Genomic DNA, 26,823 nt, shown 5'->3' on the forward strand with positions numbered 1-26,823 from the left:
CACATCTTTTCACTCATTATCCCATAATATTTGATATCTCATTTGCAAAACGTCTTGTGGGTCAGTTGAAGAGAGCACATGATGGCAAAGCTGAGGCTTCACTCCGGAGGTATCAATATCTCAACATGTTCTTCGATACATTGTTCAGTTGAATTGTCTGGCCATAGTAAGATGACTGGCAATTGCACCATAACCGAAAAACACCCAGATATTGAAGTAGATTATGTCAAAGTTTTGTGGACCAGAGTAGGTATCTCATCTTAATCAAGGGATTAAATACTACTTTGATTTTATATTCTTTAAGTATTTTTGCCAGTTTTATAGAAATAGAAGTAATATATGAAAGCATGATTAATCGTCTGTGTTCTTCTTCATTAGAAATTTCTCTAGTCTCATGTTGGTTGAGTATTCTGGAGATGATGTGGCCATTATAGCCATTTTGAAGGAAAGTGTTTTTTCAAAGTAAGTTCTGTGGCTAATTCATCCTTGTCGATGAGTCGGCAGGGTATTGGTTATAGTGCAGAAAGTGAATATGCATATAGATATGTCAATATGTGTAGCTTTCAAAATATAGCGATTTTTTAATTTTCCTTAGTTAGTCAGAGTTCTAGAAATGGGAGTGAACCATTAGATTCTATTTATAGGTAAATTTTATATTAAGGTGATGACCATTCAGGTAGTTTCACGAGTTGTAAAAAAGCAGAAATGAAGGTAGTCCATGGTTCTTACTAAGAATATATCGTCTATACCTTTTTCCATAATTTTGGTTTATAATTGGTATTCTTCTAGGACAGTGATGGCAAACCTATGACACGTGTCAGCAATGACACACTTGAGGTTTTCAGGTGACACACCTTGAATGTTGAAAGATATTGGTATTCTTGTTAAAAAACGTTTAATTTTCTTGACCAAAAAGTTCTGAAATGACTTTTAATGGGATTATATTGATCAAGTGCATATAGTAATCAACTATGTTATACCAACTAGTTTCACCAACTAAGGCTGTTGGCATCTTCAGGGTACATAACTAATGTAAGGCACTAAAAAGTAAAAAATTGTTACAAACTATAATCAACTGATTCCAATTATATTAAACAAAGAGCAGAGTGTGTACAATACATGCATAGAGCATGCATGATGTCACTTGTTGTTATTTAGGAATGTTCTATAGTTTGCGCTGTAATTCAGTTCTGGCAAGTTGAGAGATCTAATAAGGGTCTTCCAGATCACGAGTAAGATTAGTCCTTGGTTCCTGTTAAGGTTTTGTATACAGCGGGCAACTGTTGTGGCCTCTTTGAAAATTCAAGAGCAGAAGTCCTCCTCTATGTAAGGAATTGTGATTCTATCCCACTCTATGGAATGGTTCGTTCTTGAGAAATGAAAAGCTAACCCCAATTTTTCTTCTCTGTTATTATTGACTTCACCTATGTGTTCTTTTTGCCTAATTTCAAGGCTCCTTGAAGTTTGGCTGATGTGATTCAAGCTGCACGAGCAGGGTATGTTATAAACTCCAGCATATTTGGAGAAAGGATGACTATCTTTTGGTGATCTTAAGAATTGTCTAATCGTTTCTGTAGGTTTAAAGGGCACTCTTATTTTATGTAGTCGAAGGAGTCTTGCAGTCTTATTGGAAACTGTTCCTAAGTATGGAATGACGATGGTAGAAATATAACGTATATCATCTCGTTGTCTTTGTTGGAGTTCAGAGAAAAGTATCTTGTGGACGAGTCTTCGAGGAAATCCATTCATGGGAAGGTTGGTAGATATCAGGGATAGTTCTTCCTGGAGGTCTTATTGATCTGTTGTAAGGAGAGAGGCACGGTTCTTCAGCATGTGTACAATACTAAGTTTCTGAGAAATGTGGTGGCAGGAAGCGAAATGTAAATAACGTCCTGTATTGGTATTATCATTTCTGGACACTTTAATTAAGAAGCTTCCAAATGGTGGTATCAACCTCTCAGTGTACTGCAAACCTACCAATACAGGACGTTATTTACATTTCACTTCCTGCCACCACATTTCTCAGAAACTTAGTATTGTACACATGCTGAAGAACCGTGCCTCTCTCCTTACAACAGATCAACAAGACCTCCAGGAAGAACTATCCCTGATATCTACCAACCTTACCATGAATGGATTTCCTCGAAGACTCATCCACAAGATACTTTTCTCTGAACCCCGACAAAGACAACGAGATGATATACGTTATATTTCTACCATTGTCATTCCATACTTAGGGACAGTTTCCAATAAGATTGCAAGACTCCTTAGGCCACTCTTATTTTATGTGGTCTAAGGAGATTAGACAATTCGTAAGATCTCCAAAAGATAGCCATCCTTTCTCCAAATATGCTGGAGTTTATAACATACCCTGCTTGTGCGGCTTGAATTACATCGGCCAAACTTCAAGGAGCCTTGAAATTAGGCAAAAAGAACACATAGGTGACGTCAATAATAACAGAGAAGAAAAATTGGGGTTAGCTTTTCATTTCTCAAGAACGAACCATACTATAGAATGGGATAGAATCACAATTCCTTACATAGAGGAGGACTTCTGCTCTTGAATTTTCAAAGAGGCCACAACAGTTGCCTGCTGTATACAAAACCTTAACAGGAACCAAGGACTAATCTTACTCGTGATCTGGAAGACCCTTATTAGATCTCTCAACTTACCAGAACTGAATTACAGTGCCAACTATAGAATGTTCCTAAATAACAACAAGTGACATCATGCACGCTCTATGCATGTATTGTAAGCGCTCTGTTCTTTGTTTAATATAATTGGAATCAGTTGATTATAGTTTGTAACAGTTTTTTACTTTTTAGTGCCTTACATACCCTTGAAGATGCCAACAGCCTTAGTTGGTGAAACTAGTTGGTATAACAGTTGTTTATTATATGCACTTGATCAATATAATCCCATTAAAAGTCACTGCGATAAATCATGTAAGATCGCTTTCAGTTAACGCGAAGGAACAGAAAAGTTATTAAATGTAATGTAAGTTTGTAATTTCACCTTATTAAATTAATTGTATAATATGTATTCATAGATTTTATATCAATGTCCTATTAAATAAATAGCGTAATATGATATGTATAAGTCACCATCTATGATTATGTAGTTAATTTTATAATGCATGTATGCAAGTGGCACATCAACAATGTCAATATTTAAAAAAAAAAGATGTTTGACACACCTGGGTAAAAAGGTTCGCCATCACTGTTCTAGGACATTGTTTTCTAATTTTTCCACATAAAAATTTGCTAAAGCTGGCAAAAGCCATGGTTATAGAAACATGGCTTCTATAACCATGGCTAGACCAGAGTTCTGTTTGTATATTGTGTTTTTATATTTGAAATATCCAGATGAAATATAGTGTTTGAAGAGTGACATAAGAGCGAAGCCTCAGATTTTCCCACATCTGCTCTCTTCAGCTGAATCACAATATGCTACAATATGATACAATACAATATGCCCAAGTGAGTAGGAAAGACCATGAATCAGAATGGGATAGTTAGTATAAGGCATCAAAATAGGGATGGGACTAACGGGGGTCTGCAATTCATGTATACTAATGCTAGGAGTATTAGGAACAAGAAGGAAGAATTTTTGGCCCTGGTTGGCACTTCCAGACCACAAGTTATTGGCATTAGTGAAATATGGCTGACTGAAGATGATATAGCTAGTGGGATTGAATGTGAGGGGTATAGTGTATTCAGGAGTGACAGGGAGAATAAAATCGGGTGAGAAGTATTATTGATGATAGCTGAGGAGCTGCAGCCAAGGAGAATAGAAGTTGAATTGCAGGATAGAGAAAAGAGGCCATTTGGTGTGAAATTGAGGCTAGCAGAACAAAATATAAAATTGGGTGCTGCTATAGACCGGGTGATGGAATAGATGGTAGAGAGATAGTATTCATAAGCAAATAGAAGAAATGAGTGGAAGGAGGGTAATTATTATGGGAGATTTCAACTATGATAACATTGATTGGAAGAAGGAGCGGACACATGGGAGGAAGGAATTGGATTTTATGCGGTTATTAAGGGATGACTATCTGCGACAGCATGTAATGGAAAAAACTAGGGGTCAGAGAGTGCTTGACCTAGTAATTGCATCTGAGAATTTGGCTGTAACGAATTTGACCACGTTGCCACCAGTTGGTGAGAGTGATCATAGGGTCTTGACTTGGGAGGTGGCTAAAGGTGTGGAATTTACAATTAAGACTGGGTACATGTGGAATTATTGGGCTGGTAAGTATGACAAGCTTAGGAGTTTGATTGGTTCAGTGCCATGGCATGTACAACTGCAAGGGCTAGAAGTTGATAGTGCATGGGAGGCGGTTAAGAAGTGTTTGCATGAAGCAATGGCTGACTGTATACCTAGAGTTCGAATAATAAATCAAGTAGGGGTTAAATGGATGAATAACACCATTAAGCTTGAGCTGCAAAAAAAGAAACAACTATGGAAGAAATTTAAGGAGAAAGGTGACCGACAGGCACATGAATGGTATATAGCGCAAGCCACAAGGGTAACGAGTGTGGTAAGAAAAGCAAAAAAGGATTATTAAAGAACATTGCCCATGCAGGCAGAGAATCTCAAACAGTTTTTTCGATATTTTGCAAAAGAAAAAATGTATATGGCAGAATGATTTTAAAGAATGCCGATGGTAGAGAGGTAACCGAATCAGTTGACATAGTTGAATTACTGAGTGAGCACTTTGCAAGAATATATCATCCAGGTGGTGACATTGCAGAAATGAATGAACCAATAGATTATGCAGGAATTGTGGTGAATGAAGTGGAGGTGAGTAGTCTATTGCAAAACCTCAATGTCAATACATCTGTGGGATTGGATGGTATACCAGTTCGTGTCGTACATGAAGTGGCTAAAGAATTGTCAGTACCCTGGACCATTTTGTTTAATTTGAGTCTCGGGTCTGGGTTAATGGTGAAGGGTACTGACAATTCTTTAGCCACTTCACGTACGACACGAGCTAGTATACCATCCAATCCCACAGATGTATTGACATTGAGGTTTTGCAATAGACTACTCACCTCCACTTCATTCACCACAATTCCCAGTTGTAAATTACCGACCGATTAGCATATCAGGAATCATTGTTAAGGTCTTGGAGAAATTAGTCAAGAGAAGAAATACAGGATTGGATAGATGAAAATGGGATACTGTATAGGGAACAACATGGTTTTGTGAGGGGTAGATCATGCCTCAGTAACTTGCTCACGTTTTATAACACAGTGATGGCTGAACTGGATAAGGGTAATGGGTTTACAGTGATTCTACTGGACCTTGCCAAGGCCTTTGACAGGATACCACATGGAACTCTAATCAGTAAACTGGAGCAGATGGGGATGGATGTAGGGTTGGTGAGATGGATAGGAGGGTGGTTGATGGAGAGATACCAGAGAGTAGTTTATTCAGGAGTTGAGTCCAAAAGACGGCTTGTGACTATTGGTGTGCCGCAGGGTTCTGTTCATGGACTACTACTTTTCAATTTGTTCATTAATGATATAGGAAAGGATCTGAGGGGAAGTGTTCACTTGTTTGTTGATGATGCAAAGTTGAGTAGAGCAATTGTGAGTGTATAGGATATCAAAATTTTGCAAGATGATTTGGATAGTTTGGAGGACTGGGCTAAGGAAAATGGATGTCAATTTAATGTGGCAAAGTGTAAGGTTATGCATTTTGGGGTGAAAAGATTAGCAGCAGTATATCACATTGGTGGAACTATACTCCAGGAGATTGATCTAGGGATTTGGAAGTGTTGGTGGATAGAGAGTTTAAGTTTAGGGGGCACATCGCAAAAGTGGCTGAATCAGCTCATCAAATCACTTGGCTTCTGAAAAATACTTTAACAAGCAGAGACAAACAAGTTATTGTTCCTCTGTATCGAGCCTTGATAAAACCTCATCTAGACTACGGTGCCCAGATATGGGTGCCAGGGCTTCTTCTTGATGGGGAGGAGGTGCAGAGGATCCAGAGACGAGTGACCAAGATGATAGCAGATCTGTGCAATGAACCTTATGAGAACAGGTTGCAGATTTGTGGGTTGCAAAAATTGGTTGATAGGCAGAAAAGGGATGATATGATTGAGACATTCAAATTACTGAAGGGTTACTATAAGGTTAATCCAGAAGATATTTTTGAAAATAGGACTGGTGGTGGGAAGACTAGAGACCATACATGGAAGCTGGGCAAGCAGGGGTGTTAGAGCTAGGTTTTTACATGGAGAGTGGTGAATGAGTGGAATAAGCTGCCAGAGTCTGTTGTGGGTGCTACGACCGTGAACGAGTTCAAGGCGAGGTATGACAGATACTGTGTGAATGTCGAATAGTTGTTCTTGACTTAATGTTGGGGCCTCCCTCGATGAGTCTGTCGACTCCTTGGAGTTGCCCAAAATAATAATAATAATACAGAGAGAGTCTTTGGAAATGGCATTAGATCCTAAACATCTAAATACTAACCCAAGTTTATACTTGGGTTAGTATTTACATGTTTAGAAGAAAACAGTGCAGCAAATTTGTATAGGAAACAAAACATAAGAGAAAATATACATTACAGAAGACTATTAATAAATTCTGCTAACATTTAATACTTAGCCACCTTATGTTACCAGGTATTTAGTGGCCTTATATACTACATTTAATAATATTAAGTGATAGCATATATCAGCAGCATTTCTTCTGCTTGCTGATAGAATAAAATATGTACGGAATTCTTCTTGCAGAATTTTTGAACAGTCGTTACAGAAATGTGAGGAAAACCTTTACTCTGTCTCTGTTCTATCCTACCTTCTCATTTCCAGTCTTGGATATTAATGTTATTAATGCCTTCACAGTAGTAAGATGGATTGTAACCTGATAAGAATTGTGTATTCATTTTTTCAGTTTCTTCTATAATTTTACTGCTAATCTTAAAAATTGCCTCTTTCGTTATAGTTTGTCTATGAAGAGATAAAGGACCTAGTAATAAAAAAAGAAGAATCTATTTTAATAATTAGATAAGTCCAGGAAAGTGCTATATTAATTGTTTTTTAACCATAAATCCCTAAAATTTATTCTTATCTCCTTGAGTAGTGTATTATGTGATTCTATTCAGGTCACAATTATCGAACTTCAGAGAAATGACACCAAGTGGGAAAGATTTGTTCATAAAGTACTCAACCTGTCATCTGATGGATGAGAAAGAATTTTATTACTGCAGTAACATTTCTTTTTCCAGCAAATGACACACACACTTTCACATTCATCTCTTGCCCTCATTCTTTTTGTATTCAAGTAACAATATGCTTTAGAAAAGTTGACATCGATTGAAGTAAGTCATGGTGATAAAACTATATATTAATGATATGTAAATTAGTCCATTTTTATTTTCAGAAATTGTAGCTGTAGCAGAATGGTGGGCTGGATGTACTTGTCGTATTTATGCTGATGAAAATACTTTAAAAACTTTTGGTAAGGAACATGCTCTTGTTATTATGAATCATAAGTATGATGTGGATTGGCTGCAGACTTGGCTTGTTTCTGATAAATTGCATCTTCTTGGAGTAAGTGATATCTTTATTATATATTGAAATTTGTTGAAATTATAGTTGTCTTTATAAATTAAATGTCTTAATTTGTTTAAATGATGGGTTTAAGTCGTACTTTTTCAAATCACTTTCCTGTATGTTAATTTTCTTGGAGTCAGGACTCATCATGGGGTCTCACTCAGCCAGCAACATATCATTATGGAACTTGAATTATTCACATTATATTCACAAGTTATGGCAGTGCAGTTTTTTTTAAATGATCCTTCTACTAATTCACACCCATGTATTAAAAATCTTAAAATATTAGGTTAAATCTGTTCTGACATGAATTACAAAATAAGCTGCAAAGGCAGAAGTTAACATATTCAAAGCAGAGAATCAAATAGACACAACAGATATGAAGTGTAGAAAAGCTTGGCTTATTTTGAATTAATGGAAGTTCCCTAAGGGAAATGGCAGCAACAATAGATTTCCTTGTGCACAGCTATACAACAAATGACATCTGCTATCTGTATCTTCAAAAATGTTGAAGTGACCATACTACTTGAAGTTAGCTCTGCTCACTCACATTCCTGAATGCTAACAATATCAAGTTCCTTCTCAATAACCTCATTTTTAATATGATAGTGCCATTGATACCATCTGTTCACTACCCTAATTTTTCTCAGAACCCTCATATCTGTAGTCTCCATTCTTTGATCAAGCATTTACTTACTTTATTTACTTAATCCTCTTTACTCCACCTGGGAGCATAGGTCTTCCACTAGCATTTTCCACTGGACTCTGTTTTGCTTCTGTTTTTATTTGCTTTCAGTTTTATTAATATTTGCGATTTCTTTCAATATTGTTCTTTTTCCATGTTTCTCTTGGCCTTCTCTGTCTTCATTTGCTATGTGAGTTTTCCAGTCTAGAGCCTGTTTTACTATTTTTTTATCCTCTTTCCCCAACACATGACTCAATCACCTTCATTTCCTTTTGTGTATCTATTGCAACATGGGTTTCTGATTTGTTCTCTGTCATAGTTCTTTATTTGATATTTTTTTTTGGCTAATATATTCCCATTATCATTCTTAAACACTTAAGAAGACCTGGACATTGTTGACCATCTTTTGTTTAGCATCCATGTTTCTGATCCATACATAAGTATTGCCTTTGCATTTCACTTAAATATTCTCATTTTAGTTTTCATACATAAGTTCCTGTTTTTCCAAATATTTCTAATTAGAAGGAACACACGTATAAACCACAGTGAAAATTATTTAATTGTAAATATTTCATCCTAATGATCTTAGGACATCATTAGTACAGTATTTAAACAAAATTAGGAATAACATACAGTTAGGGCGCATGATTACAATAGAATCTCATGAAAACGTGCTAAAGTAGTACAAAAAAAAAAAAAAAAAACGTTAATTATTTAACACAGTTTTGTATGATAATTTCCCATGCTTTAGGAATAGTAAGAACGTCGTTGCGGTTTAGGTTTGGTCTGTGTAGTAAGGCTTCAGAACTTTCTTTGTATAAACGTTCATGTTTAAATAAAGATCTATGTAAAAGTTTAGCCTTTTCCCAATGGATCCTATGGTTTGGATTTTCAATTCCGTGTTGAGAGAGGCCAGATTTCTGCGGTTTAAGAAGACGAATGTGGTCTTGATGTTCCGAGATGCGTTTCTGAAAAAAATAAATAAATAAATAAAAAAATAAAAATAAAATAAAATAATATATATATATATTTCTAAGTTGGTTGAAAGTTGAATAAGCCAACTGTTTCCTTCTATTTACAGTAGTTCCTCCTTTTATTGATACTATTGAACCAAGGTATGTAAAAAGTGGTGTATCGTCTATTATTATTTGTTTATTTTGATTTGCATTTATTTTCATCAACATTATTTTATTTTTATTTATCTTAAGACCAACTTTTTTGGCTGTTTCTACAAGTGTTGTTGTTTTTTGTTCTGTATGTTGCTTTTTGTGAAAGTAAGCAGATATCATCTGTAAAATCTAGATCATGAAGTTGGTTTTGAAGTAACCATTGTAATCCTGTATTCCATAGGATACTTTCTCATCACCCAGTCTATGATAATTAAGAACGTAGTAGGGAAAAGTATACAACCTTGCCTTACTCCTATCTTTATTTTAAATGGTTGTTCTGAGAGGGTATTTCCATGTATTACTTTAATTTTGAAATGTTCATACATTTTTTTAATTATTCTTATTATTTTTTCTGGGAATCCATAATGTCTAAGTAATTTCCATAGGGATGATCCGTTTATGCTATTGGAAGCTTTCTCAAAATTGATAAAGTTTAAATATAAGCTTGCCTGCCATTCCAATGATTGTTCAGTGATAACTCGTTGCATGATCCATTGGCTCTAAATCCTGCCTGTTCAGGTCTTAGTTGTTTTTCTATTTCTCTTTTGATTCTTTCTAATATCATCTAGCATTTTCCACTGGACTCTGTTTATTTGCTTCTGTTTTTATTTGTTTCCAGTTTTTATTAATATTTGCTATTTCTTTCAATATTGTTCTTTTTCCATGTTTCTCTTGGCCTTCCCCATCTTCATTTGCCCCATGAGTTTTCCAATCTAGAGCCTGTTTTACTGGTATAGTATATAAAATACTTGCTAGTATTTTACTTATAACACTCAACAATGTTATGCCTCTCCAATTTTTGCATTAAGATAGGTTCCCTAAGTTGAGTAATTTAACCAGTAATCCAGTATTCCATTCCTTAGGCCAATCTTCTTTCTGCCATATCTCATTTAATAGGGGATATAATATCTCTACTGTAAATTTTGGATGTGCTTTTAGTATATCGCCTGGTATGTTATCTGTTCCTGGTGCTTTACCTGTTTTGATTTGAGTTATTGCTTTTGTAATTTCTATTTTTATTATTTCATTCAAATTTATATCCAACTATGTATTTTGTTCGTTTAATTCTAGGCTCTGGTCACCATCAGTCTTTTCTTGAAATTCTCCAATAAGAATTCCATCCATCTATTTATCTGTTCTTTTTCATTTAATAATAATTTTCCTTCTTTATTATATATGGAAACTATCCGTTTATTTCTTTTTCCACTTAATTTCCTCTCTATGTATTTTCTTTTATCGTTTCTTGCACTTCTTTTTAATTCTTTGTTAATTATTCTATATCTTTCTGCTTGTTCTTGTTCAACATATTCACCAGGTCTGTAACAGTTTCTCTTTTATTCTTTCTCTCTGCTTTATTTTTAATTTGGTATTTTCTGATACCCATTCTTTGTCTGTATTAGTTCAAAATCCCAATGTTTTTTCTGATGTGCTTATTAGTATGTCTTTGATCTTTCTCCATTTTTCCTCAGTGTTATCTCCTCCTCTTTTTTCAAGTCTATCCCATTTATCCTGTAGAGTTGTAAATTTATTTCTAATCTCTTGGTTTTTCAGTTCTAAACCTCTTCATATTGTTCATTGTTTATTTTTAAATATTTTTACTTTTATAGTAGCTGTTTATTGGAGGAAATCACTCCTGACAGCCAGGAGTGATTTCCTCCAATTCCTTGTTATAAGTATGTGGTCTGTTTGGTTCTTTGTCTTCTTATCTGGTGATATCCATGTTCACTTATGTGTTTTTTTTATGTTGGAAGAGACTCCCTCCTATTACAAGCTGGTGAACACACAAAAGTCTATAAGTAATTCCCCATTTTCATTTATTTTTCCTTCTGCATACTTTCCCATAACTGATTTCTTTATTAGTAGTATCATTTCCGACCTTAGCATTAAAGTTTCCAATTATGAGTTGCATGTCTTTTTTATTTATTGTTTCTATACTTCTCTCTAGCATGTTATAGAAATTATCCTTTTCTTCCTGGATCGTGTTGTTTGTTGGTGCATATATAGCAGTTATTGTGATGTTCTGCTTGCTGTCTTTGAATCTAGCATTTAGTATTCTTTCCGATAATGGGTTCCACTCATTAGTGCACCATGAGCTTTCTTCGTCATCATTAGTGCAACTCCCTTTGTGTCATCACTCATATTTTGGTTCCCAGAATAGATTAAGTAGTGACCAGAGTTTAATTTTTCCAGTTCCTGTCCATCTTGTTTCACTTAATCCCATTATTTCTAATATGTATTTTTCTAGAATTCTCGAGACTTGGTATGTTTTTCCAGTTACAAATATGGTTCTAACATTCCAACATCCCAGTCTGAATTTTTTTTGATCAGGTGTCTGTCACTTTCTTCCGCACCTCTGCTTCCACAGAGGTGCCTCATGTTCGTGGCAGTTCGTATTCTATTTTCTTCGTCTAGTATCACATTTTGAAAAGTTTGCATAGCAAAATTTTTTTTTCTGAGACTGGGTTTGCTAGAACTGTGCTCAATCCTCCCCATTTATCAGGGCTTGGGACCGGCATGCCAAGTGTTCAGTCAGCATGGCTGGGTTGATTAAACATTTTTCTTTATTTCAACTCTTAGATGCATATGTTACAATTGATTTGAACACAGTCTTATATACAGCTAATTTAACGTTTTGACTAATTTCTTTCTTATTCCATATAAATTTATTTAGCTCACTTCCTACCATACTAGCTTTACTAATTCTGTTGTCTATTTCCACATTTAATTTACCACCTTCACTAACAATTGTGCCTAAATAGTTGAAATGTTTTATTTGTTCTGTAGCTTCCTCCATTCAGGAAGCAGTTGATGTTTTCAATGTTTGTGCCTATTTTCATTGTCTTTTAACGTCTGATTTTCACACCAAATTTATTACAATAGTCATTCAGTTTAGTCAGGGAATATTGCAGAGTTATACTTGATTTATTTAGGAGTATAACATTATGCAGATGACGTTAACATCTACAACTTTTATATCAGGTTTAATGCCACTTTCCTTTATAATGTGATTCATATAAATGATGAATAACAGTGGAGACAATGTGCATCCCTGTTGTATACCTGATTTTAAACCAAACCATCTTCTGTATCTTCATTTCCAACTGCTGACTTACCACTAAAATATAGACTATGTATTGCTTGATATAATCCCATTTAACCATATAACTGCAATTCTTTTGGCACCTTGTAATAGGCCTTTTTTCTGATCTTCAAAAGTTAGATACAAATCCTTGCTATATTCCCATGATTCTGACAACCTCTATTTGGTCCTTGCAGATGATCAAGTAACTGACTAGCCTAATTGGCTAAGTTGATAGCATATCTATTCTTTGGTCCACAGGCTAGAAATTCAAGTCCTCTCATAAGTGTGGATGCTTGCCCAGTGTGAAACTGCTGCTCCACTTATTGGAGGCATAAAATGGCTTTAAAATTCCATGTGTAGCCTCTATAGCAGGGTTTCTAGATTATGTAAAAACTAAAAAAACCTTAAGTCCATCCATAATCGTACTGTAAGCTAATAATCTTTCAAGTCATAAAAAATAAAAAGGGGGGGACCAATAGTAAGCTTAGATTTAAGTACAGCTAACAAGAGAAAATGTTCTTTAAAGTAAACAGAATATTAAAGGCCAACAGTAGTAATTAACTAAGAAGGCATAATATTTTATCAAAATCAGCATTGTTATGTGGAAGTGAAACATGAACAATGAGAGGAAAATAAAATCTTTGCACCAGAATATCAGAAAAATGGGTTATTAACAAGAATAGTTACTTTATATTAAAAGAACCTAAACCATCAGCAGTAATAGAAATTATTTTTAAAAAAATACATATATAAATGAAATGATAATCTAGAATGAACACAGTTTGAAAGAAGATTCAGGAAGATAATGAATTAGAGCAAAAGGAATGGGAAATAAAGGTAGACTAATGAAATGGTGGATAGACCAAAACACACTGAGACTTTGGAGTATGTCTCTCCAATACCACCCAGTTGGAAGACAGAAGTCGGGGATGACCTAGGAAAAGATGTGTAATTACTTCCAGAGATTTAGGCTATTACTGGGCCTAAATTTCTGGAAGGATGATGACCAAAACAGGCTACCATCTCAAAATTTGTGAATAGAAGAGCTAGAAACACCAGAAAGAAGTATTATTGCAGTATGGTTATGGAAAAAAGAAAACAGCAATATGTCACATGATATAAGAGTTCTGAAGAAATTGAAATGCAGTTTTGGTTGTCATACGTATTCTTTATCAGTTGCATGCATTAAGATGCTCCTTCCAAGCACAGTAGTAGAATAAATGTTCTAAACTTCAATATATTACATTTGCCAGCCGGGTTGCTGATTTTGTTGTCCAGTTAAATACCACAACTTTGTTTGTTAAAGGTGTGAAATGGCTAGAAAATTTTCTTGTTTGGTCTCCAGGGCAAGGTTTCAGGATTATCTGATCCTTAGCCCATCTACAGTTCTAATAGATAGAGTTATGACTTTATGGATGGGATGTATACATTAAAAAAAAAAAAAAAAAAGCATTCATAATTCTCATTGTTCGTCACTAGCTAATACAAATAATTATGAAGAATCATGTAAGATGTGAAGAACTTTTACGAAAGCTTTCAACTGAAAGTACATTATTTAGGTAAGTTATTTGGTTTCACATTCTAGAGATAGTAGGGTTTTTAATCCTGCAAAATCAGCTTTGGCAGTAATTCCAACTAAAGAAAAACCTTGGCGAATGTTTAAGTTAAGGATTTGTTTTTATGTTAACAGTATATTGAACTAATTAACAGGTTGTAATGCTGCATGCATATAAACTTAATAACTATCAGTTGGAATAGGCATATATGACATGATACATGTGTGAACAGTCAGTAGGAATATTTTAGGATTAAATAATCTAAAATCCTGTCAGTGTTGTGTTGTGGTCACATAGAGTTGCATGATGAATTTCTTCAGATGGTATGTGGGGGCTGTATTTATTTATGATTCTTTGTACAAAGTTGCTGTCATAACCAGTAATGGTTATGACATGTTGGTACATTCTTAGGTACATGTTGCAATATCTGCAACATGTACCTAATGATACTATCACACCTATTTAATTCTTCCTGTAGCAAGGCATCCAGATCATAAAGGGTGCATTAATCTGTCCTCATAGACCTGTCAGTCTTAATCGCTTTTCTTTGGATTCTCTCCACTATCTAATTCCTTAGAAATCCAAGTGACCAGTTCTATGTGCAGTAATCCTTATTCAAGTGTTGCAAAGAGGAATACTAACCTCCTCATTCTTGATTAACACTGTTCAACATACAAATAAATCTGTGGAGTTGTTCTGGCCAGTTTTGCAATATGCCTTCTAAATTTCAACTCCCTTTCCATAGTTTCCCAAAATTCCTGGTCTCATCAATTTCTTGTGGCCACTTCCATCAATGTAGTAAGCAGCTTGTGATTTCTTCTTCCTAGTGTGCATTGTACCTTAAACTTTGCCACATTAAACTAGCAGCTTATCCTTTGCCCATACTGTCAGCTTATTTAAGTCATCCTGCAGTATCTCTATGTCATCTTCATTAAATATCACTCTTCCCATTTTTGTATCATCAGCAAACAACTGGATATTTTCCCTAAATTATCCAGTTGTTTGCCAATGATACAAAGTGTACTGCAGGTTTCTGTATATCATTGATGTACAAATTAATTAGCAACCTAAGTACAGAGACCCTGTAGTACACCCCAAGACACCTGTTTTCTCCTGAATTCATTTCCCCTAAATATTACTCTTTAATGTTTGTCTATTAGGCCTCTCTTATCCATATGTCCAGTTTTCATGTCCAACCGCATATGCTCTAGTTTATATAAAGTTCCATGTTGTATCCTGTCAAATGCTTTAGCAAAGTCTAGCAGAATCACTGTGTATGTATCTATCTCCTTTATCCAACTTAGTTGTCACTTTATTATGAAAAATGAGAAAATTACTTAGGTAAGAACTACCTTTCACAGACCATGCCCCCCCCCCCCACCACCACCACCAATAGAGCATCATATTTCTGATGTTTCTGAATTCTGCTTTTTATCAATTCTCCAATACATTACCAACTTCCTAACCACCACTTCCAAGATATATTGATTGGTTTATGATTTGCTTTTCCTCTGTTGTGGTGACTCCTTTATGCAGTGGAAATATGTTATCTTCTTTTCACCCCCATGGCAGGCACCCTCCCAGAGCTAAAACTTAAACAGTTCGGTCAGAAGAGCTTTATTTCCCTTGTGCATTCTCATAATACACAAACTAATATTCCATCTAATTATACAGCTTCATTTGCATTAAGGTTGTGCAATATCCTAAGCATCTCCAATTCATCCACCTCTGTTCTCGCATCACTCAATATCACGCTTGGCACTGCATCTCCACCTGGATGGTATACCCTCAACTATTTTGTTGGTTTCTGTTACCTTTTCTTCCGTTGACACCTGTTAAAGTTATCCTGCCATAGTTGTTCTTTCTTTTACTTGCCGCTATTTGACAAGTAAAAGAATCGAGAATTCTGAGATTTTCTTCGGCCTACTCAGCTAGCCTTCTCTTATCTGCTTTTACCTTCCTTACCATACTGGTCACCTCTCTTGCCTGTTCTTTGTACTGTTCATGAATTTCATCACCTTTCTCTTTATGTATCCTCTGCAACATGTACCTAATGATACTATTCATCCATGTAACTCCTACCTGGTTTATGATCCTCGCAGTTGGTATATAGTCTGATACCACTTTCTTCAAAAATCCTTGACTCAAACTGCCAACATCTTTCCCCAACAGATTCTCCTGTCATTTTACTGCTTCAAGTTCATTCTTCAGTTTTTCATAATAACCTGCTGTGTAATTCCACATATCTGGCAATTACCTGGGTCATGACCACATAATGCATCTCCAATGAGAGGCAATGTAGCTACCCAGACTACTGTCAAGTTCTCTGATAGTATCATCCCAGAACTCGCACACCCAAAGTACTTTCCATTACATGTTGTCTGAAGTAATTATCTCTTAGCAACTGTATAAATTATATTTTTGATAGTTAATACTAATATATTTTGTGATGTTTCATCATTACATGAACTGTTGCATGAAGGAAGACAGGAATGAACAGAACTTACCAGGTGTTTCTGTTTTTCTGTTCTTAGGCCAGTCACATGATACTATTACAAACTTGTGGAAACTGAGAACGGTCATTAGCATAATTGTAAACAATCATAGGCCGAGGAATGCAAAGATGTAAAGGTGTATATTGTATACAGAGAAGGTTTAAAAAGAAAAGTTACTAAATTAAAATTAAAATATTCACAAATAAAATTGCATATGGTGATATATATAATGCAAAGATTAAACAGTGAATGAATCAATCTGTGTGTGTGTTTTCCTCCTAATAATAACCCTACCAGGAGGTAATTTATTCCTACATGCTCCATTGCATACAATGCATATATTACATGTAGTTTCCAAGTACTGATTAACATTTACATTTTCCAATTTTGTGTCAATATTCATATTTACATTTATATTTTTACATTTATATGTACATATTCCGAACCTTTACATCCATATTTATATTTTTATATATACATATATTTACACCATATAATTCATACAATATCAGTAATTTGTTACTTTACAATGACTGGTAGTTGATCTTATTGGCAAATTTAATTAGTTTTCTGAGTAATACTTTTCGATAAGTCTCTGTTTTGACACTGGCCACTTGTCTCCAGGAGTAATGATGTGTTGCATTAGGGGCATCTGGAGTCCAGTAGCTGACAGTCATAAAGTATGTGGTCAACAGTCTGTTGAAGGTGTGAACTACAAATACATGATGGTGATTCCATGATATGGGATCTGTGTAAGTAGTGTCTTAGTTTTTCATGTCCTGTTAGTAACGTGGTTAAACCTGGAGAAATGATGTGTTTTTTCAGCTGGAGTCTGCTTCTGATACTAGAAAAGAATTCTTTTGTTGTTGATTAGTTTTTTGATATTTTCCATTCTTCTTCCCCAAAGTCTAGGCTTCTTTCTTCTGCAAGAGTTTTTATAGCAGATTTCGAGTACTTTTGGTAACTTGTTTCTAGCCGCTTCTTTAGCAAACTGATCCACTCTCTCATTTCCTGCTACCCCAATATGTGTTCACCCAACAGAACTTGATTTCCCATCTCCCAGTAGAGTGAGATTCTAAACCAGCTTTCTTGACTGTTCTTCTTCCCTTCACGTGTTAGGCTTAGTGGCCTGTTACGGAGCTATCCTTAGCTCTTCTAAGCCGTACCTGTCCTGAGGATTTCTTGACTGTTCTATTAATGCTATATGGTTGTTCTGGTTCTTTTATCCCTTTATAGTGTTTTTATCCTTCTACTATCACTGTAAATTGTGATTTACAGTGATAGTAGAAGCTGCTTTACTCCACTGTTAAGCAAATACTGCAGGACCAGATGACATTCATTATGAAATGGTCAGACATCTATCACCATTTTCCATGGAGCAACTTCTCGTCTCTTGTAACAGAATTTTCTATGAGGATAAATTTTCAGATTTTCCCTGCATAGGACAATTATTATTACATTCAAAAGCCAGGCAAGGATTCAAAAATTTCCAATGAATTATCATCTAACAGCTCTGTGCAAGATCTTAGAAAACATTTTAACTCATATTTCATGGTTTATGAAGAGCAATTTTTTAAGACACATTCTGGCTTTTGTAAATTGGTGTATATTAGATCATAATTTTACTGAAAGTCTAAAAACATTCATTAGAGATGGTTATATATTTAAAAACTTGGTTTCCTTGAACAAAAAAGCATTACACAGCTTTGAAGGTGAGTATACTAAAAGTATACTCACCTTTTAGTCTTAGCAGAAACAAGTTTTTTATTTTTTTATTTATATAAAATCTTATTTTAAACCTTCCAGGTTAGTGGGATCTACTCTTTCAAGTTGGCAATTCTGCACATATTCTTCAAAATGCATCTTTTCAGCTTGGCACCAGCGTGCCAAAGTGTAAAGTTTCTGTCTCTTTTTTTCCCCCCTACTTAGGAAGGAGTGGTGTCTGTTTTACCATCAACCCTTTAAAAAACACAAAGCAGAATACTTGATTTTCATCCAGGCTGCACATAATTTATGATTAGAAGTTTTAGTGAAGTATCACACCTAGTGTAGCAACTACATTATGAGGCCTCTGAGCTTGTACTAAATTATATTAAATTGAAATTCTACAAAAAAAAGTGCATCAGTTATCCCAATTCACTAACTTCTGTATAGTTGCTAAGATGTCTGGATATTTCCACATTCAGTGCTCTATTGTATTCAACATCTGTTATATCAGTTTGTAGAAGGCTTTGGTGTTTTTATACATGCTGCATCCTAAGCCCATAGTGAGCAAGACTGCAGATACTGTATCAAAACTAAACCATCCTTTATGAAAGGAAATAGTTTGCTATAGTGAATTTTCTTTATCATTAGGCTTCATTTAGAACATTTTGATAATTACAGCAGTCATTCAGTTTGATATATAGTGTTGCTAAGTCTCTGTGATAGTCCAGGCAGGCCATTAGCTTCATATAAATGGAATGTTTACTCATCTTTCATATATAAACCACACTAAAAGAAACTGAAATATAATGGAATATTCAGTTAGTTGGCTTATAATAACTCGCACATGTAGCATATAAGGAGAGGGGAAAACAGGAATGCATGTTAGATGCATTACAATACACTAATAAAGGGGATAGCAAAAGTGCTTTGACATTATTTTAATTTTAAGAGGAGGATGAACTGACAATAAAATATAGATATCTTCAGCTCTATGAAAATAAAACACACCTACAAATAAAATTATAGTAATGACAGTTCCCCTCACCAACTAAACACTGTACTACATACAAATGAAAATAGATATGCTACATCACTAGAGAAGATCTTCTTCTGCTACAGCTTGTCCCACTTAAATGAAGTTGCTGTTTTGGGTGAGTCTCCTTCACATATCCCCCCCCCCCCCGCCTTGGGCTGTAACCACATCCAAGTTCTTCATCCTCAAGTCCTCCTCCCCTGCACATCCATCTGCATGACCTTTCTTCCGACATATTTGTCCTCCCTCCTCATCACATGACTAAACCATCTCAACCTTGTCTTCTGTATCTTTGCTCCTAAGTTCATAACTTTCGCCGTTTCCCACACATAGTCATTTCTCAGACAATCCTTTCTGGTCACACCACACAACCACCTAAGCATTCTCATCTCTGCTACGTCCATCCTGTTGATGTTATTTTTCCTTAGTTTCCATAGCATACGTCATAGCTGGTCAACCAGGCATGAAGCCAAATTGTTCCTTTGCAACCTTCACCTCCTTTCTCGATCTTTTATCAAGAACCCTTTCTAGGATTTTCATTGTGTGGGGCATCAACTTTATTCCTCTAATTCTTAGTCTTGTGCATCCCCTTTACCCTTGTAGATGGGGACAAGAGTACTTTCCCTCTAATATGATATATTTTCCTGTTGGCAAACTTTTCTGAACAGGTCCCACAGCAGTTCAATTCCCTCTTCCCCCAGTGCCTTCCATGCCTCCACCGGGATCCTGTCAGGACCCACTGATTTTCTATTCTTCATCCTCTTCATGGCCTCCTTCACTTCCACTCTACTGATGTTCTGCACCATAAGGTTGCCCATCTTCTTTGATGCCTTATTTGTACATTTTGCTAATCGATAAATTTTTCTCTGTCCTTCCTTTGTTTCTAATTGATCATAAAGATCTTGATATGCCATGGTCTTCGCCTGCGTAACAACTCTCTTGGCTTATCGCTTTCACTCTTGATTCATCCCACTTCTGCTTTGTCTTCCTCTTAGTCATCACTGCTTCTTGTACATTATTATTCCACTACCAGCCCTCCTGCTCTCTAATCTTTCCAGATGTTTCACCAAGCACCTAGATTGCACAGCTCAGAATTGCTTTTGAATTACGTCTCCACCAATCTTGTACACTTTCTAGTCTATCTGAAATCCTCTCTAACACCCTCTCCCTAAAATGGTTCCTCACACTCTCTTCTTTTAAGTGAAACCACTTAATTGTCTTCATCCCAAGGTTCTTATCTTCGACCTTATTTTAAAGTCTGTGCACAGTGCTGCACCACTTGATCTGTTGGGATTACCTTACAATTTGTCACTTCCTTAAGATGTTTTTCTTCTAGTCAAAATGTAGTCAATCTGTGAACTGTTGTTACCACTTCTAAATGTTATCAAGTCTTCCCTCTTGTAGAAAAACGAGCTCACAATTGCCAGATCAAATACTACTGCGAAGTCCACTATCCTCTCTCCTTCCTGTGTCCATTCAAGTATCCTCCGACGATCTCGTTTTCTTCCAGTTCCCTCATTTCTTCATCTAGCACATTCCAGAACTCATCTTTCTCCTCTGCTGTACAGCCAACTTGCGGGGCATATACAGATAAAACGACCACTTGCTCTTCTCCAAGTCCCAGCTTCTTTCGCATGATCCTGTCATTCCTCCTACCCACTTCCGGTACTTCTCCCTTCATTCTGCCACACACCACAATCCTGACACCATGATAAAATAGAAGTGAATAAATGCAAATGCATGCGCCTGTGAAGAATAAAAAAGAGCCCATAGCTTAGAAAAAACCATAAAACAACCTTGTAAATGTTAATAAATTCATTCAATAAATAAATTGCTACCATATGTTCATATAAATCTAAAGAATGTTTTCATTCATTAATTTGTTTGCACATTTTTTTCCCTTTTGCAGAATGCCAAAACATTTGCTAAGCGTTCTCTGAAATGGCTTCCTGTAGTTGGATGGGGATGGATATTTGGAGAAATGATATTTTTAGAACGTGACTTTCAACAAGATTCCCTCATAATTGGAGAAAGGCTTTCTGAATTGTGTACTTACAAAGATCCAATTCTGGTATAATTCTGTTTTTGCAAAAAAAATTCACATGAAAAATCTTATAAACAATGATATAACATTATAAAGAATCAAACAAAGATTAATGTGTACAAATTATTTGACTACATATATATAGGAAGTGCTAGTTGTATTAATTTCAGATGTCTTTAGTTGCAGGAAAGTATTAAAATTCTTCCACTTGAACTGTGGAAGGAGAGTAGACTTACTTCAATGAAAGCTTTTCTTTTTAATATTAAAATATTAATATTAAACAGTCATCAAATTCCTGATGCAGTGGTCCTTACTTTTGTGAGAGTCCAAACAAAAGTAAGGACAACTTTTGTTTGGACCACTATTGCAAACCATCTAGTTTTTTTATAAATTGATCTGGTATTTGTCAGGATTCCAGTATTGTCATGTTTTGCATTTCACTCTTCTTAGGCACTCCTAATTGCATACATCTAGATCTTCCTCTGGATCTTTCTTGCAGTCCTGACATCAGACCTGTTTAAACAACCCCTACCACCTTAGACTAACTCTGTTCACACACACAAATTCTTGAATGCTAACAATGCCATCTTTTCACATGTTTTATGTCTAACCTACCTCTCATATCCATAAGTTAAAATTGGCTTGAATAGCGTCTTCTGTATTCCCCAGTTTTTTGTGTTTTGGCTAATTTCTCTTTTCATCTTGCTTATCAAGGATTTAGGCCTAAATGGCCTGTTCCAGCCTTAGAAGTCATCGTTGAATCTCTTTAGAGGATATCCTGGTTTTCTTTTTAATAGTGGTTTGTAATTTAATGCTTGTTTTGGTAATCTTTCTGTTTTCATTCTTTTAACATGTTCCATCCATTTATGTTTATATTTTTTAATTTTTTCTATTACTGATTCCTGGTTTAATTCTTTCAAAATTTCTTCATTTCTTTTGTGATCGATTAGAGTATATTTTGCGGTTTTTGTCATAAACTTTATTTCCGCTGTTATTAATCTTAGTTTTTATTGTTCAGATTTCACTTCCATACAATAGGACTGGATTGTATACTTTTAGTCTGGTTTGTTTTTGAACTAGGTTAGGTTTAAATATAGAGTTAATTACAACTATTATATTTAAATATTTTGCAATTTTTAGGTTTATAGCTTTTTCATTTTCATATGTAATCATACAATCCAGGAGAAAGTTTAATACCTTAATGGGAATTTTTATTCCATTTTATTATTATTTCATTTAGATAAATATTAAAAAGAGTTGCTGAAAGGGGACATCCCTGTCGGACTCCTTGGTTTATCTCTCTCGGATGTGATAGTTCATAATTTAGTCTTATTTGTATTTGATTATTTTCATATATACTTATGATAGCTTCTAGAATATTATTTGGTACTTGTTTTTCTTTTAATATGTTAAATAAAATACTTCTTTTAACATTCAAATGCTTTTTCAAAGTCAAAATTTTATTTTAATGAGGAAGTGATCACTACTTATTTCGTATTCTCTGTGCACTCTAACATCTAAAGAGAACTTTGATGTCTTTTCATTTAAGATAAAGTAATCTAATATTGATTTCCATCCCTTTGCTGCCCAAGTATATTTATATATGTCTTTATGTTTATATAAAGAATTTCTCTTATTCCATATAAATTTATTCATCTCACTTCAACCATACCAGATTTGCTTATTTTCTTATCTTTTCCAAATTTAGTATGCCATCCTCACTAAAAATTGTGCCTTTAAATAGCTGAAATATTTTACTTGTTTTATACCTTTTCTCTATTGAAATTGCTGTTGATGTAATTTGTATTCTAGTCTCTTTTTATTGTGAATTTCATACTAAATTTGTTATAGTAATTATTCGTTTTAGTAAAAGAATCCTGAAACTTGTACTGGATTTATTTAAGAGTATAATATCACCTGCATTTAATAAAGAGATGAGTTGAATATTTCTGATTTTGATGTCAGGTTTAATGTGCTTCATAATGTGATCTATATACATTATAAATAACATTGGGGATAGCAAACACCCTTGCCATGCAGCTGAGTTTACATCAAACCATCTTCTCATACCTCTTTCAATTCTACCTGCTGACTTTCAGCTTAAGTATAAACTATATATTACTCTATATAATGTGTCATTTACACTGCTTTGAATAGGCTTTCTTTGCCACCTTATTATATGGCTTTACCATATAATAAGGTGGCAAAAATTATATAGCTTTACCAGATCATGAAGTCTTAATTCATTTGGTTTAAGGTGAAAAATCTAATCCTGACATTCCTATATTTTGGCTGAGCTCAGTTTGTTTCTTCCATAATTTTCCATATCCTTTTCTCAAATATTGTTTACATAAATCTTAACTGAAATACCCAGCAAGTTCCTCTGCATTCTCACATCTAGGTTTATTTACCTTTTTATTTATGGGTACTGCGAATGCTAATTTCTTTCTACCTTATCGGTGCTGGCCTGGTTGGCTGAGTGGTTAGCATATCAGCTCTCCAGCCAAAAGGCTGTGGGTTCGAATACTGCCATGGGCATGGAGGTTTGTGATTGCCTTTGAAAATACTAGTGGTGGTGCAGATGATGATTGTAGTTGTGGTTTGTTGTAGTTGGTGGAGATGGAGAATTGTAGAGTAGGTACCTTCCTTCAGTCACTCCTTGGAGGTGTCACGTAATAATTATAATAATAATAATCAGTTTCTCTGAATAATATAGCATAACTGCTGTAAAATTTTTATACCTCTAAGTTTGAGCAATTTTGGTCTGATAGCATTACTCCAGCTGACTTTCCTCATTTCAAGTTTCTGGTTGCGTTTTTTCAACCTGAAGTATTAATCCTGACTATATTTCTCTGGAATATTTTCTACCACTGTTCTGTCACCAATCTCATTTAACAATCTTTATGAGACTGTAACTACACTGCTTGGAAAGAAGTCAACAGACACCATAGTGTGAGGAACAAACAGCCATGTGCCACCTTAATAAGATGTAGGACTTCCCTCCTTTCATTGCAGTTCCACTGCAAAATTCAATGAGAATTTTGAACCATACTTCCTGTTGGCATATGATGAGGTCCTAGACTGATGTGGGACAGACATCCCTTAACTTCACCCAAATCTCCAGTTCATCCCAAGATGCTCAACAGGGTTGAGATTAGGGCTATGTGTAGGCCAGTCAAGTATGGTGATGTTCGTATCCACAAACCACAGAGTTATAGCAGCAGCCTTATGACGTGGTGCATTGTCTTACCGAAAGAGACAATGATTAGTTCTGTAGAAATGCCACAAAGTAGGAAGCATTGCATTGTCCAGAATGTTCAGATACCGCTTGGAGTTCAGTGTTCATGGCACCACAAACAGAGGTCAGAGGCCAAATCAAGAAAAACAGGACCATGCCATCACCACCAGCTTCAAATTTCATAGTTAGGGTTAAGAGATTGGTAAGAGACATTCACCGAGTATCCACCATACCATCCATCTGCTTTGTAGAAGGTGTAGCATGATTTGCACTCCACAGCTTTCCTAGCTTCCACATCCCACTGCACACATTCTTTGCACCACTGCATGTTGGTCTGGGTAATGTGGAACTTGCATATTACAGTCCCACCATGGAATCCAAGTTGTTGGCCTCGGTTCTAAATGTTTTTGTGCAGATTCGTGTTCTAGTTGATGCCCAGAACTCTGCATTCAACATGTTGGCCAATGGTGGTTTTTATATATTATCCTTCATAGCAACCTATGGTCATGTTGAGTGAGTATGGTGGGTCATCCACTGCAGGTAGCACTTGCAGTTGACTCCCTGTACTTCCATATCAGTATGGTATTGCTGATTGTTGACCTGGGATGGTCAAATTTGTCAACAATTTGCTGAGCAGATAGGTTTGCAACATCCTATCAGAATGCCTCTTTCAAACTCTGTCAATTCCCTTCTCACAGCCATTTCACCCAGACACAGTTGCACTGACTTGGGAGCATCATATTCCTGCAATTTATACTGACAGAACACATAACTCATTACATGGCACAATGCACCTTGCCCATGGGGTGTTTGTTAACCTCTTTCCAAGCAGTGTATCATCACTCAATAAAATCTTAAAGAAGTTTCTTATATCCTGATTGGATTTGAACTCGACACCTCTTCAACAAAAGGATATTGTTCATACCAAATGAACTACATAACTGGCAGAAAATACTTCATCTCCTCTAGCTTGATCAGTGGAGTTAGAAAAAAAGAAAGCCAGTTTTTGAGTTGTAAACATTGAAGTTTCCAAGAAAGATGATTTCATTGTTTGAATAATTACACTGCAGAAAATTATGCATTAGAGAGAAATAATCATTCTCACTGTAGCCATAGTGATAAAATCAACAAACAAACACAACAAAGTGTGTCAAAGAAATTTAAAACCTCAGAGTAACTTACATAAAAGAGTTTAGATTGGTTGAGCATTCTGACATGGTATGTGAGATCTGATGAATTCCTATGTACGACTTTTTATCACAAAAGGAGAAGTCAGTTCGGTTAGTTGAGATGTTGAGGCCACCAGTTAAGGGACCTTTTCATTATGTAAGGCCATAAAAGCATAAGTGTTTTATGTGAATCCTACCTTGAAAAGGTGTGAACCTGCCATAAACCTTGCTCTAGAAAACAAATATGGGACTTTTTCATACTACATCAGTCCATTTTTTTAATCTAATTTTCGGTTATATTTTTGTGTTTTATTATAGATTTTTTTGATCCAGAATATTGCATTTTTAATGGTAATTTTTTTTATTGGTATTAAAGTAAGAAAATTACATAACAAGGGCATGTAGTGTGGGGTGAGGCTCATCAGAATATCTCCTACACCAGGAGTACAATCTCCCCGTATGTGGTTTTTCATGTCACTATACTCAGTCGTCTAGGCACAGTCCATTCTCTGTATGGAAGAGCCCAAGTAAAGTGACATGAAAACCATGTGTTGTATTATACATTAATAATAATGGACGTCTGTCTTTGATTTGATTTTTGTTGACAACTAGATGAACTTTTCAACATCTTTCAGTTAGTTCCCAAATTAGTCAATCTCTGAAACAAGCAAAGATTGACTCAGGTTTTTTATTATTATCAGGGAGTCAGGAACTCATCCTCCCTCAGAGGCCACTTAACATTCTGAACAGCCGCCATACCTTTTCTTGAATTCATTCACTTACCTGCACTCACTTCCTCCTAAGGCATTCATTCTTAACTTTCATGGATGTCCTCTCTCCACCTCCCATAAAATGAAAATTTTCATATGTCATTTTAGAAGTTTGAAAGTCTCTATTATATCACTTCTCTTTCTCCTGTTTGTTAGTGTCTGCAGTCCACAAATACTCAATTTGTTCTCAAAATCCTATGTCATCTTTACCACTCTCCTTTGAATCCTCTGCTGTATTTGCATTACCTTGGAACCAGATCTGCTCAGAGTAGTCCAGCTGAACTTGCATTAATGCCTTTCAAAGAGG

The 26,823-nt window shown here is 35.4% G+C and overlaps 1 protein-coding gene across 4 annotated transcripts in view; it reads left to right on the forward strand.

Moving 5' to 3' along the window:
• LOC150096005 (1-acyl-sn-glycerol-3-phosphate acyltransferase gamma-like) overlaps positions 1 to 26,823 on the forward strand; it is a 172,751-nt gene that overhangs the window by 87,325 nt on the left and 58,603 nt on the right. For all 4 annotated transcript variants that reach the window (XM_090409114.1, XM_090409113.1, XM_090409112.1 and 1 more), the window contains exons 3-4: positions 7,396 to 7,565; positions 21,205 to 21,366. In XM_090409114.1, coding sequence (XP_090265240.1) covers positions 7,396 to 7,565; positions 21,205 to 21,366 — 332 coding nt within the window. The remainder of the gene's footprint in view (positions 1 to 7,395; positions 7,566 to 21,204; positions 21,367 to 26,823) is intronic.

The sequence above is a fragment of the Typopeltis vanoorti genome, chromosome 19 (genome assembly GCF_054136105.1).
Source record: "Typopeltis vanoorti isolate ZY-2024b chromosome 19, IOZ_Tvanoo_1.0, whole genome shotgun sequence".
NCBI lineage: Eukaryota > Metazoa > Arthropoda > Arachnida > Uropygi > Thelyphonidae > Typopeltis > Typopeltis vanoorti.